The following is a 23389-nucleotide window of genomic DNA, read 5'->3' as shown; positions in this document are numbered from 1 at the left end:
AGAGGGGATGTCAGAGGCGGGTTCTTTACACAGAGAGTTGTGAGAGCATGGAATGCGTTGCCAGCAGCAGTTGTGGAGGCAGGGTCATTGGGCACATTTAAGAGACTCCTGGACATGCATATGGTCACAGAAATTTAAGAGTGCACACATGAGGATCAGTGGTCAGCACAACATTGTGGGCTGAAGGGCCTGTTCTGTGCTGTACTGTTCTATGTTCTAAATGTTGTTCCCTTGTTCAAGAAGGGGAGTAGAGACAACCCTGGTAATCATAGACCTATGAGCCTTACTTCAGTTGTGGGTAAAGTGTTGGAAAGGGTTATAAGAAATAGGATTTATAATCATCTCGAAAGGAATAAGTTGATTGGGGATAGTCAACAAGGTTTTGTGCCTCACAACCTTTATTGAGTTCTTTGAGAAGGTGACCAAACAGGTGGATGAGAGTAAAGTGGTTGATGTAATGTATGTGGATTTCAGTAAGGAGTTTGGTAAGGTTCCCCACAGTAGGCTATTGCATAAAATACGGAGGCGTGGAATTGACAGTGATCTAGCAGTTTGGATCAGCAATTGGCTAGCTGAAAGAAGATAGAGGGTGATGGTTGATGGGAAATATTCATCCTGAAGTTCAGTTACTAGCGCTGTATTGCAAGGATCTGTTTTGGGTCCACTGCTGTTTAACATTTTTACAAATGACCTGGAAGAGGGCACAAAAGGTTGGGTTAGTAAATTTGCGGATGACACTAAGGTCGGTAGAGTTGTGGATAGTGCCAAAGGATGTTGTAGGTTATAGAGGGACATAGATAAGCTGCAGAGCTGGACTGAGAGGTGGCAAATGCTGTTTAATGCAGAAAAGTCTGAGGTGATTCACTTTGGAAGGAGTAACAGGAATGCAAAGTACTGGGCTAATGGTAAGATTCTTGGTAGTGTAGATGAGCAGAGAGATCTCAGTATCCAGGTACATAGATCCTTGAAAGTTGCCACCCAGGTTAATAGGAAAAAGTGAGGACTGCAGATGCTGGAGATCAGAGCTGAAAATGTGTTGCTGGAAAAGCACAGCAGGTCAGGCAGCATCCAAGGAGCAGGAGAATCGACGTTTTGTTCCTGAAGGGCTCATGCATCGATTCTCCTGCTCCTTGGATGCTGCCTGACCTGCTGCGCTTTTCCAGCAATACATTTTCAACCCAGGTTAATAGGGTTGTTAAGAAGGCATACGGTGTGTTAGCCTTTATTGGTAGGGGGATTGAACTTCAGTAGCATGAAGTCATGCTGCAGCTGTACAGAACTCTGGTGCAGCTGCGCTTGGAGTATTGTGCACAGTTCTGGTCACATTATGGGAAGGATGTGGAAGCTTTGGAAAGGGTTCAGAGGAGATTTACTAGGATTTTGCCTAATATAGAGGGAAGGCTTATGAGAAAAGGCTGGGTGATTTGAGGCTGTTTTTGTTTGAGAGGTTACTTAATTGAGAGATATAATCAGAGGGTTAGATAGGGTGAGATAGTGAGAGCCTTTTTTCTCAGATGGTGATTGCTAGCATGAAGTGACATAGCTTTAAATTGAGGTGTAATCGATATAGGACAGGCGTCAGAGATAGTTTCTTTATTCAGAGAGTAGTAAGGGCATGGAACACGGTGCCTGCACCTGTAATAAACTTGCCAACTTTAAGGGCATTTAAATGGTCATTGGATAGGCATATGAATGAGAATGGAATAGTGTAGGTTAGATGGGCTTCAGATTGGTTCCACAGGACGACGCAACATCAAGGGCTGAAGAGCCTGTACTGTGCTATAATATTCTATGTTCTATAAAAGACAATAATTCCATGCAAGAATGACGTGGAAACAAAGGGACAGAAATCAATAATATTGAGAAGGAATAGAATCAAATGGCATATGTGGTTATAGAGGTGACACAGGATTGATATTTCACTTGCATTTCTTTTCCGGATTTGAAACTGAATTCAGTGTTTTTCCTTGATTGGGAATATTAGATCGTTTCCAGTTCAGTTACCAACTTGTTTTGGTCACAAGTAATTTTGAATTGAAACAAAAATGTGATGCATATCTGTAGAATTGATCAATTTAAGTAGTAGAATTATGATTGACTCATTTACTGGAAAGATGCCAGGAATGAAGATACAGAGACAGATTAGAAAGATACGGTTTACTCTGCCAGAAGCAGAGAAGTGGTAACCTTATTAAGTGTTCGAAATTATGAACAATTTTGATTGGGTAAAGAAGGATGTTCTGTTGCCACCAGATTTTATGTCAATTAGGGATCACAATTTCAAGATTGTCAACAAGAAAGCTTGGAGTGAGATGAGGAGAAACTTTTTTACTCAGAGAATTGCTACAATTTGGAATGCATTGACTTGAGAGTGGTGGAGGCCGATTCCATAAAGATTTCAAAAGAGATGTGGATGTATATTTGAAAGGGATGAAGTTAAAAGAAATACAGAGATAGGGCAGGAAAGTGGGACTAGCTGGGTAGCTCTTTTGGGAGCCACTTCAGACACAATGAGTTGAATGGCTGCATTCTGTACTGTAAAATTCTTTGATTCTAATGACTTAACTTTTTGAATGTATATTGTTTATGCTAGGGTATAAGTCCTGTAAATGTCGACCTCATTTTTGAATTGAATTCATTGTCACATATGCCGAGGCACAGTGAATAGCTTTGTCTTGCAAGCAATACAGGCAGATCACATAGGTAAGTAGCATAGATAAGTAAATAATAGGTAAACAGCAGCAAAAACAAAAACACAGATACATGTGAATGTTGAATTTGTGAGTCCATTCAGTATTCTAATGGTAGTAGGGTAGAAACTGTTTCGATACCAGCTGGTGCATGTGTTCAATCTTCTGTCGAGGTTAAACATTGCCAGGATGGGATGGATCTTTGAGAATGCTGGCATCCTTTCCTTGATAGCGGGCCTGATGGATGGATTCTATAGATGAGAGGTTGGCCTTTGTAATTTTCTGGGCCGAGTTCACCACTCTCTGTAACCGTCTCCAATCTTGAATGGTAAAGTTGCCATACCAGGTACTGATATTTTTGGTCACAAAATCTGGAATTTTCTATATATCTCATGTAAAAGTTGACCCTAGTTTTTCACAGATAAACATTTGTGAGTCAAGGTATTATCCTGTACATAAATGTTACAATGATGAAATTAATTTTTTTTGCTATTATGTGCTTTGATGTACAATTCACACCAATGTTAGGCTACAAATTTCTAAAGTTCATTATCAAAACAGCACTATAGTTAGTGTAATTAGTATTCACTTTTGTATGGCCGTCCCACTCCGATCCAGGCATCCATTCTGCTAGCCATCCTGCTCCACTGCAGGCCTCCAGGCTGCTTGCTGTTCCACTCCACTCCAGGCCTCCCATCTTCCGGTTGTCCCACTCCGCTTTGTGCCTCCAATCCTCTGGTCATCTCACTCCACTCCAGGCCTCCAGTCTGCTGGTCATCGCACTCAGTTCCAGACCTCCAGTTTGCTGGCTGTCTTGCTCTGCTCTGGGCCTCCAACCCGTTCTGTTCTGTCCCACAGATGATTTTTGATAAAACAGAGAATAACAAGAAAAAAAAGGAAAAGTGGACAGAATAATCATTAAATAATTTTTGTTTCTATTGTCATTATCTGGTAACTATCATAATTTTTTCCCCCTTTATTCATCTAGAGATCAATTGGACATTTGTTCATGATACAGTATGAATTTTGACAGGCATGAATTTCAACCCCTCAAAATTAGTATCCATGTAATATTGACCGCATAAATTTAACCCTTGAAAATAGTCAAAACATTTTGACTTTTATACAAGTATATATGGTATTATAGATGAGCCGTGCTGTTGATCAGTGAGAATAATAAAGTAATTAACAATTCTTCATTGTCTAAAAAAAGCCTGTTTCTCAACTCAGATTCCATCTATTTATCTGTCAGTTCTTTTCAAGATGCATATGTCCCTGTCTCTCCTTGCCTCAATGTCCTGCTGGTTCTCATTTTTGACGCCAAATCTAACTCTTTATTCTGACTACATAGCCTGTGCTCAAACATCAATTCCAATTCTATTTATGAATTATAGTTAAAGCTTTTCAAGTTTTGCCTGATAGCATGGTATCCCAACAATTCATATATCCATAGAGCCTATAACTTATTGGAACTTCATAAAATGCTGTTTAGGAACATCATAAAAGAAATACTATACCAAAGTACATTAAGTTTGACAACCTAAAGCTAGGTCCAAAATGTAGGCTTCATGCCGTGACTTAAAGGTGGTCAGCATGAGTATAGAAGCATTGGAAAGGACATAAACAATCACAATGCAATAATCAAAATTAAAATTCCAGATAATGGTTTAACATGCCAGCAGTGTAACAAGACAAATTTCTTGGAGACAACATTGCTGATGAAGAGCTTATGCTCAAAACATCGACTCTCCTGCTCCTCGGATGCTGCCTGACTTTTTCCAGTCTGATCTCCTGACTTTTTCCAGTCACTTTTTGACTCTGATCTCCAGCACCTGCAGTCCTCACTTTCTCCAAATTCCTTGGAGGATTATTTGCTGGAGGCAACTACACATATGGAGAGAACAAGATCATACAAGGATTTAAAAACAAAACAATTATTTTGAAATAAGAACATTGTTTTTCTGAGTACCAATATATAGGCAAAAATAAATTTTGCAAGTTAAGGCAAGGGCAGCAGGTTTCTTCATGAGTTTAAGTTTACAGAGGATCAAAAGTAGGAAATCAGACAGATGATGAACTGAGGCAGGCAAATGTTGCTAAATGGAAGCGATTGGTGTGAGTTTGAGGTGGAACCTCAGCTTGAGACCTAACATGACTCCAGATTGTACACAACTAGGTTAATCACAGATTGATGCCAGCAAAAGCAATGCAGTTGGAATTTGATCTGCTCAGATGAGGAGGAACGTGACGGACACCTGGAAGTACTCAGGGATGCCCTCACAAGAACGGGGTACGATGCTCAACTCATCGACCGCCAGTTCCGACGTGCCACAGCAAGGAACTGTAATGACCTCCTCAGGAGACAGACACATGCTGCAACTGACAGGGTACCCTTCGTTGTTCAGTACTTCCCAGGGGCTGAAACATTATGCCATGTTGTTCGTGACCTGCAACACATTATCAATGAGGATGAGCACCTCACCAAGACCTTCCCCACACCTCCACTACTTGCCTTTAAACAACCGCCAAACCTCAAACAGATCATTGTTCGTAGCAAACTGCCCGGTTCTCAGGACAACTCCATACAACCCTGTCACGGTGGACACTGCAAGACGTGTCAGATTGTGGACATAGATACCACTACGACGCATGGGAACACCTCCCACCTTGTACATGGTACTCATGTGACTCAGCCAACGTTGTCTATTTTATACGTTGTAGGCAAGGATGCCCGGAGGCATGGTACATTGGGGAAACCGAGCAAAGGCTACGACAATGGATGAATGGGCACCACACAACAATCAACAGACAGTTGGGGAACACTTCAGTGGTCCAGGACATTCAGCCTTGGACCTTCGGTTGACCATCCTCCAAGGTGGGCTTCGGGACATTCAGCAGAGGAAAGTGGCCGAGCAGAGGCTGATAGCTAAGTTCGGTACCTATAGGGAGGGCCTCAACCGGGACCTTGGGTTCATGTCACATTACAGATGATCACCATTGCACTACACACACACTCTCACATACACACGGACACAGATACACACTGACGCGCACACAGACACCCACACACACAAGGGCTGAAGAAGGGCTTATGCCCGAAACGTCGATTCTCCTGTTCCTTGGATGCTGCCTGACCTGCTGCGCTTTTCCAGCAACACATTTTCAGCTCTGATCTCCAGCATCTGCAGCCCTCACTTTCTCTTATAGACACACACACTCCCACACTCACACATGCACCCCCTCACAGACTTAAGACACTCTGCACTCACTATACACACACACACACACACTTTCTCACACTCACAACCCCCACCCCAGACAGACAGACACACACACACACACACAGACAAAGACCCACATGCACACATATATTTTGTGGGGTGAATTTGTACTTGCAGAGTTACATTGCACTTTGCTCAAAAACTGCATACATTCATGTAGAACTCTGAGCTCAAAAACTGCATGAATTTATGTAAAACTCTGTTATCTCACTTTTTAGATTAAAATCAATCTAAACATCAGGTCATAGACAGAGAACACAGGGGGCTAACACCTTCAACACATTGTCTAGCTATCACCATTGTTAACAGCTAACCCGAGAATGCAACTTTAAAGAAAAGGTTTTGTGATTTACACATGAAAGAAGTGAAACTATCACTGTATCCTAACAGATGAAAGGCTTAACAGACAATCAATTTTTCAATGTATAATTTCAGTTACATCACACTGCAAATTTTTGCTATAAATTCTGTGTTACGATCGAGCCCTCCACTATCACCTAATGAAAGCTAGTGTGCTTCCAATTAAACCTGTTGGACTATAACCTGGTGTTGTGTGATTTTTAAGTTAGAATTTGAAACAGGGACAGCATATTAGAACTTCAGTCTTCCCAATATTCAATTAGAATAAATTTCTGACCATGCATTATCAATGTCAGATAACCAGCCTGATAGTTTATTGACAATGAAGTTATGGAGAGAGGTGGTCCTGACATATAGCTTGATACCGTCAGTAAAAAATGTGGAAATTATTGCTACACAATCAGATGATTTTTACCGATAAGCAGAATATGGATAACAAATAGGAGGGACCAGGAATACATCCTTGGAGAATGCGAGGAATAATGGGAACAGGAAGAGAAATCATTACAAGTGATCAGAGAGACTCGAATGGAACCAAGTGAGAGCAGTCCCATCCAAGTGACAATAATGGAGAAGGTTGGAGGACAATGGTGTGGTCACCATGGCAAAAGCTGCAGATAGGTCGATAAAAGCCACAGATGGACACTATTGGGGTGACGGCCTCCTAGCTAAGTTTGTGATACTGTGGTGGGTTCTGCTGCATAGTAGCAGAGGAAAAAAGACTGGGAAACCATTAGTGAGTGAGTACTCAATTGTCAGCAAAGAGACATGTTGCCTCTCTAGGGCCAGAGTCAGGGATGTCTCAGAGCAACTGCAATAAGGGAGCAGTGAACAACCAATAGTGATGGCATATTTTGGTACCAACGATATGTATGGAAAAAGAAATGTGGTCCTGTAGCAGGAATTTAGAGTTCAGTAGTAAATTAGAAAGGAAGACTACCAATGTTGTAGTCTTTGGTTTACTTCCACTGCCATGTGCTATTGAGTACAGGGATAGGAAGATAGGTTAGATGAATGTGTGGTTAAATGGATGGTATAGGAGGGAGAGCTTTAGACTTTTGAATCATCAGGACAGTTTCTGGCGTGGATGGAACCTGTACAAACTAGATGTGGTGGACCTGAACTGGAATGGGTCCAATATCCTTGCTGAGTGGTTTACTCATGCTGTTGGGGAGATTTTAAAATAATTTGACAGGGAGGTGGAGCACAGAGTAGATGTAAATTCACAAGCAAGAGTAGATGTAAATTCATAAGTCATACATAGAAGGAACAGTAGGACATTCCAGCAGTCAGAGAAAATTTGGATAGGGTAAGACACATGGGTGATCTAGAAAGCTAAATTGAGTGATGATGCAGCTCCTTTAACAACTGCATCCTTGTTTTTTTCTTCAGAGGCATTGTGAAGGCAGAAGTTCTGATACGTCTGGAAATATCTCCTTGAAAAAGCTTTTGTGTTTTTTTTTAAACACTTGTATAATGAAAGGGGAATGGCCAGTTTTCCCAGTTTAGGCTTTGCAAGCTTTTTAGGTTGTAGCAAGCTGTTTTGCTTTTGAGGCTGCTGGTCAAGGAAATAGCTCCATGCTGATCTTTTCTCTCTCTAACATCTCTCTTGTAAGAACCTGTACTTGATTTTGTCTTTTTTTGCCAAGAGGGTGTTTATGCGGATGTTGAAAGTATTTGGAACAACGCCATTAAATTGTGATAGTGTCCAATGGGTTTTCAAATAAGTTAAGTTATTCTAAATTTGGTTTTTTGATCATGATTCATCAGTAGTCTGTAAATAGATTTGGTTTTGTTTAAAACTGAGTGGATAGTCCAGCTACATCACTCCTGAACTATCCATTTTACACCTGCTTTAGGGCCTGGGCTGCCTTCTTGCAATATTTTGAGAAGGTCTGGCCTGATCCATAACAGATTAGGGACTCTTTGCCGGATTTATTCTATGGTTCCAAATTGGGATTAGGGTTGCTGGACTCAAAGGCAGCGAGTGGTAGGTGTGAGAATCTGTTGTTCTGGGTGTTCAATTTGGTTGGATTAAACAGTGCTTGGCTTAGTTATGGCACTTTAAGTCACTAAGAGTTTTCTAGGGGTGGAAAAAGCGATTTGGGAGCCTCAGAACAGGTGATTAAGGCCAAGCTGCTCTAATTAGCAAACAATCTGGAGTTGGAACTGCCTCATTCCGCGAGGAATGGAGAGACAATTACAGCAATAGCTCAGCATTTAAATTTGCTCAAAATGCCATCAGAATTTTTGAAGATGGCTAAAATTCAATTGAGAATATAACAGCTTGAGTTAGAGACAAAAGAAAAAGAAAGAGAAAAAGAAATGAAACTGTTTGAATTATGATTAAAAGCAGAAGAAAGAGGAAAAGTATGAGAGGTCCTAGCAGAACAGAAAGAAAAAGACAGAATCACTTTAGCAGAGCAAAAAGAGAAAGAGAGGTAGGAGAGAGAAAAGAAGAGAGAGGAAAGGAAGAAAGAGAGGGAGTTTGAACTTCAGAAATTGGCACTTAGACAGGAAAGTCAGCTTAAACAGATGGAGATAAAGGCTTAGTGAGGAAGAGGTTGAAGATGAGCCAACCCATGGTAGCCAAAGGCCTGGAGATCTGTTTAAATATGTTCAAGCATTGCCTAAACGTGTTGAGAAGGATGTAGAAGCCTTTTTCATCTCATTTAAAAATGTGGCTGAACAAAGTTAAAAATCACACAACACCCTGAACAAATGCAGTGACCATGTGCGTTTTGTTGATCCAACCCAAACATGTAGGTAGAACTATTGTGGTATTCACATCACTATCAGAGGAGGTACTGGGGCATACGAGGAGGTGAAGAAAGCCATCTTCTGTGCCAGAAGCCTACAGACAATGTTTCAGGAATCTAAGGAGGGACCCTGGTCAAACCTACATTGAGTTTGAATGGATCAAGCAAAGTAATTTTGATAGATGGATGAGGGCATTAAAAATAGAGTAGACCTATGATGCTCTTAGAGAGATGATTTTTATGGAGGATTTCAAAGATTCACTTCCTGAGGTAGTGAGAAGTCATGTGCAAGAGCAGAGAGTTCCAACTGCCGCCGGGACATTAACTGCCTCAACCTGTCTACCTCCCTCCCCCACTCCAACTTCTCACCCTCACAACGCGCAGCCCTCCAATCCCTCTGCTCCAATCACAACCTCACCATTAAGCCAGCGGATAAAGGGGGCGCAGTGGTAGTCTGGCGCACTGAAGCCAAACGCCAACTCGAGGGCACATCTTCCTACTGTCCCCTCGACCATGACCCCACCCCCCATCACCAAACCATCATCTCCCAGACCATACAGAACCTCATCACCTCAGGAGATCTCCCACCCACAGCTTCCAACCTCATAGTCGGGGAACCCCGCACTGCCCGGTTCTACCTCCTTCCCAAGATCCACAAGCCTGACCACCCTGGCCAACCCATTGTCTCAGCATGCTCCTGCCCTACTGAACTTATCTCTACCTACCTCGACACTGTCCTATCCCCACTAGTCCAGGAGCTCCCTACATACGTTCGAGACACCACCCACGCCCTCCACCTCCTCCAAGACTTCCGTTTCCCTGTCCCCAACGCCTCATCTTCACCATGGATATCCAATCCCTTTACAACTCCATCCACCATGACCAGGGCCTCCAGGCCCTCCGTTTTTTCCTCTCCAGATGTTCCCAACAGTACCCTTCCACCGACACTCTCATTCGTTTGGCCGAACTGGTCCTCACCCTTAACAATTTTTCCTTCGAATCCTCCCACTTCCTCCAGACCAAAGGGGTAGCCATGGGCACACGTATGGGCCCCAGCTATGCCTGTCTCTTTGTTGGCTACGTAGAACAGTTGATCTTCCGTAATTACACTGGCACCACTCCCCACCTCTTCCTCCGCTACATTGATGACTGCGTTGGCGCCACCTCATGCTCCCGTGAGGAGGTTGAGCAATTCATCAACTTCACCAATACATTCCACCCTGACCTTAAATTTACCTGGACCATCTCTGACACCTCCCTCCCCTTCCTGGACCTCTCCATCTCCATGAATGATGACCGACTTGACACTGACATTTTTTACAAACCCATCGACTCCCACAGCTACCTGGATTACACCTCTTCCCACCCTACCTCTTGCAAAAATGCCATCCCGTATTCCCAATTCCTCCGCCTCCGCCGTATCTGCTCCCAGGAGGACCAGTTCCACCACAGAACAGACCAGATGGTCTCCTTCTTTAGAGACCGCGATTTCCCTTCCCACATGGTTAAAGATGCCCTCCAATGCATCTCGTCCACATCCCGCATCTCCGCCCTCAGACCCCACCCCTCCAACCGTAACAAGGACAGAACGTCCCTGGTGCTCACCTTCCACCCTACCAATCTTCGCATAAACCAAATCATCCACCGACATTTCCGCCAGCTCCAAAAAGACCCCCCCACCAGGGATATATTTCCCTCCCCACCCCTTTCCGCTTTCCGCAAAGACCGTTCGCTCTGTGACTACCTGGTCAGGTCCATGCCCCCCTACAACCCATCCTCCCATCCTAGCACCTTCCCCAGCCACTGCAGAAACTGTAAAACCTGCACCCACACCTCCTCCCTTACCTCCATCCAAGGCCCTAAAGGAGCCTTCCACATCCATCAAAGTTTTACCTGCACATCCACTAATATCATTTATTGTATCCGTTGCTCCCGATGCGGTCTCCTCTACATTGGGGAGACTGGGCGCCTCCTAGCAGAGCACTTTAGGGAACATCTCCGGGACACCCGCACCAACCAACCACACCACCCCGTGGCCCAACATTTCAACTCCCCCTCCCACTCTGCCGAGGACATGGAGGTCCTGGGCCTCCTTCACCGCCGCTCCCTCACCACCAGATGCCTGGAGGAAGAACGCCTCATCTTCCGCCTCGGAACACTTCAACCCCAGGGCATCAATGTGGACTTCAACAGTTTCCTCATTTCCCCTTCCCCCACCTCACCCTAGTTCCAAACTTCCAGCTCAGCACTGTTCCCATGACTTGTCCTGACTTGTCCTACCTGCCTATCTTTTCCACCTATCCACTCCACCCTCCCCCACTCATCTACTGTACTCTATGTTACTTTCTCCTCCCGCCCCCCCCAACCCTCCTCTCACTTATCTCTCCACACTTCAGGCTCTCTGCCTTTATTCCCGATGAAGGGCTTTTGCCCGAAACGTTGATTTCACTGCTCCTTGGATGCTGCCTGAACTGCTGTGCACTTACAACACCACTAATCCAAGATTAGCAACCTAAATGGCTGATGATTATGAGTTGGCCCATAAATCAAAGTTTGGCTTCTAACATCAATTTCAATCCATGCGGGATCAGAATTGGGGAAGAGAGAAATCCTCATGTGGATCAAAGGTAGATCTTGGTGAAGATCGTAAGGATAACTGAGCACAGGGTAAAAAGGAAACCCTTGAAGGGGAAAGAGAAGTTAAAAAGCTTCAGTTCTTCATTGCAATAAAGTAGGCCAGGTGAAATGATAGTATTGGTTGGTTGGTTGATAAAGCACAGGGAAGCCAGGTATAGGAAAACAGGAGAAGCCAGTGAATTTTGTTGGAGTGGTAACGGAACGCACAGTGGAGGCTAAAAATCTGCACCGGAATGTACAACCTTGTTGGAGGTTGGTGAAGGAGGGAGTGCAAGATCTTCTTAAGCCATATACTTGGGAAGGTAAAATTTACTCACATAGGCCAGGTAAAGAGATTACAATATTAAGAGATACAAGATCCTCTCGATCTTTGATGTTGAAAAATGAGGAGATATGTACCTCTAAGGACTATTATCAGAAAAAGTATTAGTAATAGGAATTCATGGTGAGACAAGAAGCACTCAATTGTGTAGAGTAAGGTTAAAGTGTCCAATGAAAAGCGGAGTAATCATGGCAGGAGTACTGGACAAACTCTTAGCTCCAGGAATACAATTTGTCCTTGCTAACAATATAGCTGGTCCACAGGTAGGAGTGCTGCCTACTGTGATTGAAAGGCCAGTGGAAACAAAGGCAGCTGAACTATTACTGGAAGCATATTCTAGGATTTTTCCTGACTGTGTGGTAACAAGGTCACAAAGTCACCAGATGAAACAGGAGAGATCAAAGAGTGCATATCAGAAAGTTGAAGTGGAATTAGCTGAGACCTGTTTGATCAGATGGTTGAGACAAAACAGGACCAAATGGATGACAAAATAGAAATCTTTAGTTCAGAGAAATCAACTGAGTTACAGCAGAAAAATAAGAAACCAAACTAATTGTATCAAAAAGCATACATGGAAGAAGAATGTGAATATATTCAGTGTGCTACTATCTTACAAATTATGTCTTAACAAGGAATTGGAGACCATCACACATTCAGGCAGATGAGAAATGGGCAGAAGTTCATCAAGTCATATTGCCAGTGGGTTATAGAAAGGAGGTGTTGAGGGTAGCACTTGAACTACCAGTAAGGGGTCATTTAAGGAGTAAGAAAAACTCTATCTAAAATACAAAATATTTTTACTGGCCTAGACTGAACAAGGATGTAATTGAATTTTGCCACACATGTCATACATGTCAGCTAATTGGAGATCGGGTCTGGGCCAACATCTTTGTCCTCTCCTGGTGTGGTTCCATCATTACCGGGATAAGGAGAGAGTCATGGAGGCTTCCAGATTCCGAAGGCCCTAAATTACGAGGGCTCTAAGATCGTATTTTTTCAGGACTTCTCAGCTGCGGTGATCCATAAACAAAAATCTTACAATGGCGTCAAGAGAAGACCAAGGGAGCTTGGATTCAGTACTCCCTGAGATATCCAGTAGTGCTTCGGATAACCTTAGATGGATCCATACATCTCTTTGACACATCGGAGAAGGCAGAGACCCTGTGGACAAACTAACCTGACTTGAACAAATTTAGTATGTATAAGTAGTGTTGTTTGAGTATGTGTGTAGCATTCTGTAAACAAAACAGAGGAAATCCAGTTGGAGTTTTATTTTTCTTTTTTCTCCTCTATTGATAATAACTTAGTTTTATTTGGTTTAAACTATGTCTGGCAGTGGTTAAGATGTACATATTCAATTTCTAAGTTAGGATATACCAAAGGATGAGGGGTGTATTTATTTCCCCATTTTTTTTATTCATATTGACATTCTATGTGGTGTTTATTCTTTTCTATTCTTTTGTGTTTGCGGTGCGGCTGTAGATGGGAGAAGTGAAAGTGGTTAGGATGGTTAGATGCCTACTTATGGGCAATTTGGGATGGGTAGTTGCCCCCTCTGAGCAGGGGGTGAGTTCCCCTACTCAGTGCTTTATATGTTGGTTTGTTTTTTTTGGTTTTGTTGTTTTTTATTCTTAATAATTTTGTAGGTTTGTTAAATGTAGTGGTTTTAGTTTAGGTAGTTTTTATATTTGGTGGATCATGTGACACTAAGGCTCAGCAGTTTGTGATTCGGGTTCCTCCTCTCTGGAATTTAAATGTTATTGCAGAAGATTATGGCTAATGATTTGATTAAATGGTGTACCATTTCCATCAAGGAAAGTCACTCAACAATTAAGAGAAAGAAGGTACTCTTGAGTCTTAGAAAGGGGAAGGTGAATATTGCTTTATTACAGGAGACACATTTGGATGACAAGGGGCACCTGAAATTACAGCAGAATGGCTTTGACCGAGTTTATTTTTCATCACTTAATACCAGAAGTAGAGGAGTGGCCATAATGGTTAGAAAAAATCTCCTATTTAAATTGTTGGAATGTGTTAAAAACGCACACGGGATGTTTATAATTCTTAAAGCCTTGATAAATGGGGAAGAATATGGTGTTTTAAATATTTATTGCTCCCAGATCATCCCCTTAAGTTTTTGGTAAATGCTTTTTCTAAACTGATAAGTCTTGAGTCCCGACACATCATTATAGGGGGAGATTTTATCTGTCTCATGGACCCCACAGTAGATAGGTTGCCCAAGGTTCCCTTGATACCCTTTGTACAAACTAAACAGTTAGTGGGGAATTAGCATTGCTGGATGTCTGGAGCTGTTTCTACCCTACAGGTACGGATTTTATGTTTTTCTCCAATCCGCACAGATGTCACATGAGGATTGTTTTTTTACTGACCCCTGTGGTAACCCTGGATCTGGTGGCATCTTGTACGATTGGTAATGGTTAAGATTAAGGATGTTAAAGTATGTTCAAGGTACTGGTGAATGGATCCCTTTATCCTTATGGATAGTAAGTTTGTGGAGTATTTCTCTAGGGAATTTCAGACATTCCTAGACATCAACATAGGCTCGGTTGATAGCTCATCCGTGCTCTGGGAAACTGCCAAAGCCTATGTTAGGGGTTAGTTATTTCATATTCCACCAGTAGGAAGTGTCAGAACGGCGAGCAGCAATGTCCCCTTGAAGCACGGTTGAAGGCAGCCGAAAAGGCCTACTTTGACAGACCCTCGTTAGTCAAACTACAGAGGATTATGGCATTGTGGTCTGCACTAAATTCCATGCTCATGCAGACGGCAAAGAAGGAGCTGACTTTTACAAAGCAAAGGTTATACGAGCATGGTGACATGCCAGGCAAATACTTAGCATATCTTGCCAGGAAGGGGAGTGCCCCACAAACCGTTACAGCGATTAGGGAAGGGTCTGGGAACCTAACATGTGATTCTAAAATGATAAATGTGGCGTTCCAGAGACTCTATTCTAAGTTATAGCAATCTGAGGATTGTGAGGAGGGGCAGGCCAAAATTGAATCCTTTTTAAGAGATCTGAAACTCCCTGGTGTGACTCACGAACAACAGTCCTTTCTCAATGCCCCATTATCAGACCAAGAAGTGCAGGAAGCTGTGAGGTAGCTTCAGAATGGAAAGGTGCCTGGTCCTGACGGACTTCCAGTGAATTCTATAAGGAATTTATATTTATACTGTTAGGTCTGATGCTGAATATGTTTAACGATTCATACAGTCATGATTGTCTCCCACCATCTCTGGTGGGAGACAATATTTCACTTATCCTTAAAAAAGGGAAGGACCCAGAAGACTGTGCTTCGCACAGGCCCATCTTGCTCTTAAATGTGGACTCTAAAATCCTCTCAAAGACTCTCGCACTAAGGATGGAGACTGTGTTACCTTCTATTATTAAAGAGGATCAGAGGGGCTTTATAAAGGGTTGCAGTTCCTCCAATAATGTAAGGAGGCTGCCAACAGCCAAGCATGCCAACAACAGTCAATACAGGATTGATGATTCCTTTAGATGCAGAGAAGGCATTTGACCGAGTTGAGTGGCCATACCTTTTCTATACTCTAGAGCAGTTTGGTTTGTGGTTTTCATAAAGGTTCTCTTCGGTGTACCTGTAATGACAGTTATTACCGATGGGGTATGATCAAGCAATTTTAATATATTTAGGGGCAGCCGGCAGGGCTGTCCCCTTTCGCCATTGCTTTTTATATTGGTGATTGAACCATTGGCGGAGTCCATTTGTGGGGATCCCAATATATCAGCTCCAGAAACGCTGATATCAGAATTACATATATCAGAATTACATATGATCGCATTGTAGGCAGACGATGTCCTAATTTTTTTGACAAATCCAGCAGTTTCAGTGCCTCGCCTGATACAATGCATTCACACGTTTGGCACTTTTTTGGGGTATAAGATTAATTTTGCTAAATCAGAGGCTATGCCTATGGGTGGTCTTACAAAGGAGGGCGACTATAGATTCCCATTTAGGTGGTCACAGTGGGGCATTGTGTATTTGGGCATATTCCAGTTCTGGATTGGCTGTTTAAAGCGAATTTTACACAGTTATTTGGAAAAATTAAACAAGATCTTCAAAGATGGGAGGCACTTCCAGTCTCGTGGTTGGGTCAGTTAACGCTAATTAAGATGAATATTCTCCCTCGTTTGCTATACCCTATACGGATGCTTCCCGATTTTCAATAAACAAACACTCAGGAGACTGAACGGCTGGTTAAGCTCCTTTATTTGGCATCATAAGCGGCCTCTCATTAAATTAGCCAACCTGCAGATGCTTCACAGATTGGGGGGAGTGGACATTCCAGATATTAAAAATGACCAATTAAGCTCGCTTTTGACCTATGTAAGTGATTGGGTTTGTGGTGATCCTCTTTCAATATGGCTAAATATCGATGTTTCCCAGGCAAGGTGCCCCGTTACCAGTTTGCTGTTTTTGGACAAGATGAGGACAGTTAGGGAATATTGCCATAACCCAATAATCATCAATACTATTAAAGCATGGAGGGAAATTCGGCAGAGGGAGGGCAATATTGGCAAAACATTTTTGTTCAAATCTTTAGTGGGTATACTGGGTTTTCAACTGGGTATGATAGATTCAGGATTTAAACGTTGGGCAGCTAGTCTTGCACAGGCAAGAGGGAAACGTAATGATGTCCTTCGATCAGTTAGTACGGAAAGTCTCTAATAGAGACCTCTTTCATTTTTCTCAAGTTAGGGATTTTATTCAAAAAAAGACCATACATTTGACTGATCCCTGCAAATCTGACAGAGAGAGGGGGGTGCTAAGGGCTAAGACTACACACTCTGTCAGTACTTTATATCATCAATTGTGGTGTGCCACCTCAGATGAGTCTGATCGACTTTGCAAGATATGGGAAAGAGAGTTGGGTGTTGAAGTTTCTTCACAGGCATGGGAGGATATTTGGAAGAATGCAAGGAAGATATTAATTTGCAATAGGACCGATGCTTTACAGGTGAAGATTCTCCACAGGGTCCACTTGTCTCCAGACCATTTGTCAAAATTCAAACCAAAGGTATCTTCAACATGTCCCAAGTGCAAGGTTTGCACGGGCACTTTTACCCATTGTCTTTGGTCTTGCGATCGGCTTCAAACATATTGGAGTGCTGTGGCAGGCGCAATGGAGAGGATTTTGGGTGTAAGGATGGAGAAGAGCCCTATCTCTTTCTTTTTGGACCTACCCACTGTACTTCCTGCAGACATGTATAAGAAAAAACTTCAATATTCTCACATTCTGTGCAACAAAGAATATCTTGCTCAGTTGGATATCTGAAAAACCCCCAAGCCTGTCAGGTTGGCAGAAGATTGTTATGGAGCATATTCCCCTAGATTTTCTCACAAATATGGTACACCACAAAACTGAGAATTTTTACAAGACATGGTAGCCCGTTTTGGAATATCTTGACACAGATTTATCTGCCACACTAACAAGGGCTTTTATATAGCTGTAACAATTGTGTTTCACAAGTCCAATATGCAGGGAGGAGGAACTGTGAATGTATGAGTGTTGTATTTGGCTGGGCTGAGTTATTGCTATTTATTTGTTTGTTGTTATTTATTTATTTAAATAGCTAGTTTGGGTTTTAAAAAATTCTATATTTCTCTATATATGTTTATCCATTTGTACATGAGGGTGGGTTTTTTTTATTATTTGGGTTTTTTGTACTGTTTTGAATTGCATTGTTTTGTATTTGTTGTAATATTAAAAAATCTATTTTTTCTCCATAAAAATATATTATAAAAAAAGGCATCTGGATGGGTATATGAATAGGAAGGGTTTGGAGGGATATGGGCTAGGTGCTGGCAGGTGGGACTAGATTGGGTTGGGATATCTGGTTGGCATGGACCAAAGGGTTGTTTCTGTGCTGTGCTGTACGTCTCTATGACTCTGTGACACTAAGGTTTCTATCGATGTGATGTGGGTGTTGGTGCTGTGCTCTTACAGAAAGGTGGCAAAAAGAAATAAAGACCTATTGGATATTTCTCCAGGAAATTGAACATTTGTCAGCAGAAATATTCTGCATTGTGACCTTGGTGTTGGTGTTACAACATTTCAACATTTATATCACCAGTAATGTATCTGAAACAATCATATACACTGATCATAATCCATTGAAGTTTGTGGAGAATTTTAAGGACAAACATTCCAGACTGTTTACATGGAGCTCATTGTTACAGCTGTTCAATTTGAACATTGTGCATGGGGCAGGAAGAGAAAACATGATTGCTGACTTAATGTCGAGATTTGAATGAGAAACAGAGGCATTCGATGGCAGGAGTAATCGGACTGAAACAGAATGTAGTTGTGCATGCTTATAGTCAATGCAATGTATATGTGTGTTGTAGTGTACTAACAGTGTAAGATTAAGGGGTTTTAAAATGAGGCCACCTTTAGATACTGATGGGTTTTTTTTCAGGGGGTCTGATGATGCTGCTCCTTTATGTTGTCCTTGTTTTTTGTTCAGAGGGGTTTTAAAGGCAGAGGTTCCAATATGTCTGTAAATATCTCCTTGAAAAGGCTTTTGTGTTTTTTTAAACACTTGCACAATGAGAGGGGCATGGCTAGTTCTCCCAATTCAGGGTTTGGTTTTAGCAAACTGTTTTGCTTTTGATCCTGCCGGTCAAGGAAACGGCTCCATGCTGATCTTTCTCTCTCTGATATCTCTCCTGTAAGAACCTGTAGGAAAAAATAAGGACTGCAGATGCTGGAAATCAGAGTCAACAGTGTGGTGCTGGAGAGACACAGCAGGTCAAACAGCATCCGAGAAGCAGGAAAATTGATGCTTCCGGCATAAGCCCTTCATCAGGAATGAGGCTTGTGGGCCTTAGTTCTCACATAGGAGCTAAGAGAAGTTGGCAAACTGGATCAAAGATTGGCTTACAGATAGGAGACGAGGGGTGATAGTGAAGGGTTATTTTTTAATTGGAACCCCCTGACCAGTGGTGTACTGGGAACCTTGTAGATGAGGACATTCCTAATGAAGAGCTTATGCTTGAAACATCAACTCTTCTGCTCCTCAGATGCTGCCTGACCAGCTGTCCTTTTCCAGCATTATATGTTTTGACTGGGAATCTTGCTGCTTGTTTTGTACATTGACAACTTGGATGTGATTGTAGAATGTTTAATTTATAAGTTTGGAGATGATGTGAAAATTGATGGTGTCGATAGTGAGGTATATGGTCTCAGGCTACTGTTTGATATTGATCAGGCAGAGCAATGGCAAATGGAATTTAATCATGATAAGTCTGAGTGATGCATTTTGGGAGGGCCAATAAGGGAAGGATATATGCAATGGTCGGACCCTGGGGAGTCCTGAGGAAAAAGTGACCGTTGTCTACAAGTTCAGAGATCACTGAAGGTGTCAGCACAAGTAAACAGGTGGGTAAGAAGGCATATAGGATATTTGCCTTCACTAGCAGAATATGGGAGCAAGGAAGCCTTGTTACGACTTTAAAAAAACATCAGTTAGGCTCCAGATGGAATATTGTGTGCAGTTCTGTTTGCCACACTATTGAAAGGACTTGATTGAACTGGAGAGGATGCAAAGGAGATGGATTAGGATGCTACCTGGAATGAAAACTCCCAGTTATGAGGAGAGGCTAGATAGGCTGAGTTTGTTTTCTCTGGAGCAGAGGGGACTGAGGGGTGATCTTGTTGAAATACACAAAATTATGATCTACACAGTAGATCATGAGACTCTCTTCCCCATGGCAGTCATTTCTAACACCAGAAGGCATAAGTTTAAGATGAGGAGTAAATAGGTCAGAGGAGATCAGAGAAAAATCTTTTTCATCAAGAGGATGGTAGATAAATGTTATATGCTACCTGAGAGAATGGCAGAGGCAACATCATAAAAGCATGTGGATAAACACTTAAAACGAGATGGAAATGTGTTGCTGGAAAAGCGCAGCAGGTCAGGCAGCATCTAGGGAACAGGAGAATCGACGTTTCAGGCATTAGCCCTTCTTCAGGAATGAGGAAAGTTGGTCCAGCAGGCTAAGATAAAAGATAGGGAGGAGGGACTTGGGGGAGGGGCGTCGGAAATGTGATAGGTGGAAAGAGGTCAAGGTAAGGGTGATAGGTCAGACTGGGGTGGGGGCGGAGAGGTCGGGAAGAAGATTGCAGGTTAGGAAGGCGGTGCTGAATTTGATGGATTTGACTGAGACAGGCTGGGGGGAGGGAAATGAGGAAACTGGTGAAATCCGAGTTCATCCCTTGTGGTTGGAGGGTTCCTAACCGGAAGATGAGGCGTTCTTCCTCCAACCGTCGTTTCGCTGTGGTCTGACGATGGAGGAGTCCAAAGACCTGCATATCCTTGGTGGAGTGGGAGGGGGAATTGAAATGTTGAGCTACAGGGTGGTTGGGTTGGTTGGTCCGGGTGTCCCAGAGGTGTTCTCTGAAACGCTCCGCAAGTAGGCGGCCTGTCTCCCCAATATAGAGGAGGCCACATCGGGTGCAAAGGATGCAATAGATGATATGTGTGGAGGTACAGGTGAATCTGTGGCGGATATGGAAGTTTCCTTTGGGGCCTTGGAGGGAGGTGAGGGGGGAGGTGTGGGCGCAAGTCTTGCACCTCCTGTGGTTGCAGGGGAAGGTGCCGGGAGTGGAGGTTGGGTTGGTGGGGGGTGTGGATCTTAAAACACCAGTTAGCTATGCATCAAGTGCAGGTAAATGTCATTCTATCCTATAGAACATCCTGGTGAATCTCCTCTGCATCTTCTCCCATATAATCATAGTCCACTGATATTGTGGTGCACATAGTATTCCATCTGTGGCCCCAGAGGACAAAAGGTTGAGCTGGACAAAGCACTGCATGTTAAGCAGCATCTGAGGAGAAGGGGAGTTGATGTTTAAGGTCAGAACTCCCAACCTGAAATGTCAACTCTGCTTCTCCTCAGATGCTGCTTGATCTGCTGTATTTTTTTCAGCTCAATTCTTTATCCATTCTGGCTCTCCAGCATCTGCAGTTCTCACTATCTCCAACATCTGTGGCCCCACTAATATTTTATAAAGTTATAACAAAACTTCCTTGCTCCTATATTCTGCACCCCAGTTAATGAAGGCAAACATCCCGTATGCATGCTTCACCACCTTGTCTATCTTCAGGAAGTTTTGGAATTATACATCAAGGTCCTTTTGTTCATCAGTACTCCCCAGGAACCTACGTTCTTTGTTTATGTCCTCCCTTATTAGATCTTCCAAAATACATCATCTTGCACTTATGCATTGAGTACTTCAATTCGTATGCTATATAATTCTATGCTCTGTGCTCTACTAGAAAGTGGTATTAGTATAGATAGGTTACCACAGACTCGATAAGCTGAAGGATCTCTTCTGTCTATATGACTTGAAAATATATTACCACCACTTTTGTTTCTCTGTCACTGGGTCAAGTCCTGGAATTCCCTTCAACAGCATCATGGGTCTACTTATAGCATCTATAAATAGCATCTTGCCACTATCTTTTCAATGGAAACTATGGATGGGAATAAAAATGCTGGCCAAGCCAGCCAGCCCCAACATCCCATAAATAAATTTAAAAAGTTAATAGAGGGATTATAGAAAGATGACACTTCTGTCTTGAGTGGTATTAGCAAGACAGGAAGTCTGTTAAGTGGACCAATGAAAGAAGAGGCATGGCTGTTTGTTTGCTTTTATCAGGTTACACTGAATGCCATAGGTTGCTTAGAAGAGCATGAAGAAAGGGAGATGAGAGAGCATCCAGATGTCTGTTTTAAGCAGTAAGAATGCAAGTATTTGGAACCTATGGTTGTTACATGCAATGTTAATTGATGTTAATATTGCATGCTTGGGATAGAAATTAAGAAGCTCATTAAAGAAGGGGTATCAAATACCAATGTTTTACACATTTTTGTGACTGACATGGTAAGTGCAAGAAAAGACGTTTCTTTTACCATGGTGTTTGTGGGGCCTGGCTCATAAAGTTTAATTCTGCTCAGAGTATGATCTATAACCTTGTTCTCTCATTCTTTCTTTCCCTTCCTGCCCCTTCTGTGCAGTTAATTTAGTGGCAATTGTAATTCTATCTCAAAGAAAATGTGGTCTCTCTGGTTGTATCACTCGATACCTGGTCTCTATGGCAGTGACAGATCTCCTGGTTATTATCACAGCCGTGCTGCTGAACCGCATTCCTGCTATTTATTTCCCAGGAAGTTTCCTGTCAATTACTCCTGTGTGCAGTCTGAGCATTGCATTAATTTATGCATCCAGAGACACTTCTGTTTATTTAACTGTTGCTTTCACCTTTGATCGATTTGTGGCCATTTGTTGCCAGAAGCTCAAAAGGAAATACTGTACTGAGAAAGTGGCAGGCATAGTTGTTGGAATTGTTTGTGCACTGGGCTGTCTAATTAATATTCCTTGGTATTTTATGCACGAGCCCATATACGTCATTAATAATACGCCATGGTACTGCAAGCTGAAGGAAATGCGTTATACTTCATTAATATGGGCAGCATTTCATTGGATTGACCGAATTGTAACTCCTTGCCTCCCATTCTTTCTGATTATTCTCCTCAATGTTTTGACGGTTAGAAGCATTGTGGCAGCTAGTAGAATCCGCAAGAGGCTTCAGGCTCATGGTAAAAGGGAGAATCAGAGTGACCCAGAATTGGAGAGTCGGAGGAAGTCCATCATTTTACTCTTCACCATCTCAGGCAGTTTTATCCTATTATGGATGAGTTATGTTGCATATTTCTTTTTTGAACGATTTATAAAGGATTATAAATTTAAAGACTTCAATGATCCAAAATTTATCTTCCTGGAAAGTGCAAATATGCTTCAGCTATTGAGCTGCTGTACAAACACATTTATTTATGCAGTAACTCAGCGTAAATTCAGAAGGAAGTTAAAAAATTTGTTTCTACATCCATTTATTTTAATATGTATGTTGTTGAAAAAATAAAAAAAGAATATATTCCAGCAATATTTCTGTCATATGTAAATAAACTTCTACAACTTTAAATTTGGAATGCAAAGTTGTTTGTATGAAATTCTAAATTATTGTGAAGTGGAATATTTCTCAATTTTGCTGCCGGTAGTGAAAAGCACAACATTTAATTATTGTAAAGATCATTTTAAACAAATGTACAAACATATTATTAAATAGGAGCAGCAGTAAGTCATTCAGGATTGTATCTGCTCCACCACTCAACAATTTAATGGCTGTTCAAGTTGTATTTTGAGTTCTACATTTCACCTAGAGACGATAACATTTGATTGTCTTGCTTAATAAGAGACTAACTAATTTAGTCTTAGCAGTATAAAGAACAAAGA

The 23389-nt window shown here is 42.2% G+C and overlaps 1 protein-coding gene across 1 annotated transcript in view; it reads left to right on the top strand.

Annotated features, from left to right (window-relative positions):
- Positions 1-23018, top strand: part of LOC148146026 (G protein-coupled receptor 15-like) — a 28685-nt gene extending 5667 nt beyond the window's left edge. The window contains exon 2 of the mRNA XM_087999176.1: positions 22114-23018. Coding sequence (XP_087855302.1) covers positions 22114-23018 — 905 coding nt within the window. The remainder of the gene's footprint in view (positions 1-22113) is intronic.
- The last annotated feature ends 371 nt before the right edge of the window (positions 23019-23389 follow it).

Source organism: Chiloscyllium plagiosum, unplaced genomic scaffold (genome assembly GCF_037043375.1).
Source record: "Chiloscyllium plagiosum isolate Xiang-an unplaced genomic scaffold, Cpla_swu_hap1 HiC_scaffold_22, whole genome shotgun sequence".
Lineage (NCBI taxonomy): Eukaryota > Metazoa > Chordata > Chondrichthyes > Orectolobiformes > Hemiscylliidae > Chiloscyllium > Chiloscyllium plagiosum.
This window is presented reverse-complemented; position numbering and strand designations above follow the sequence as displayed.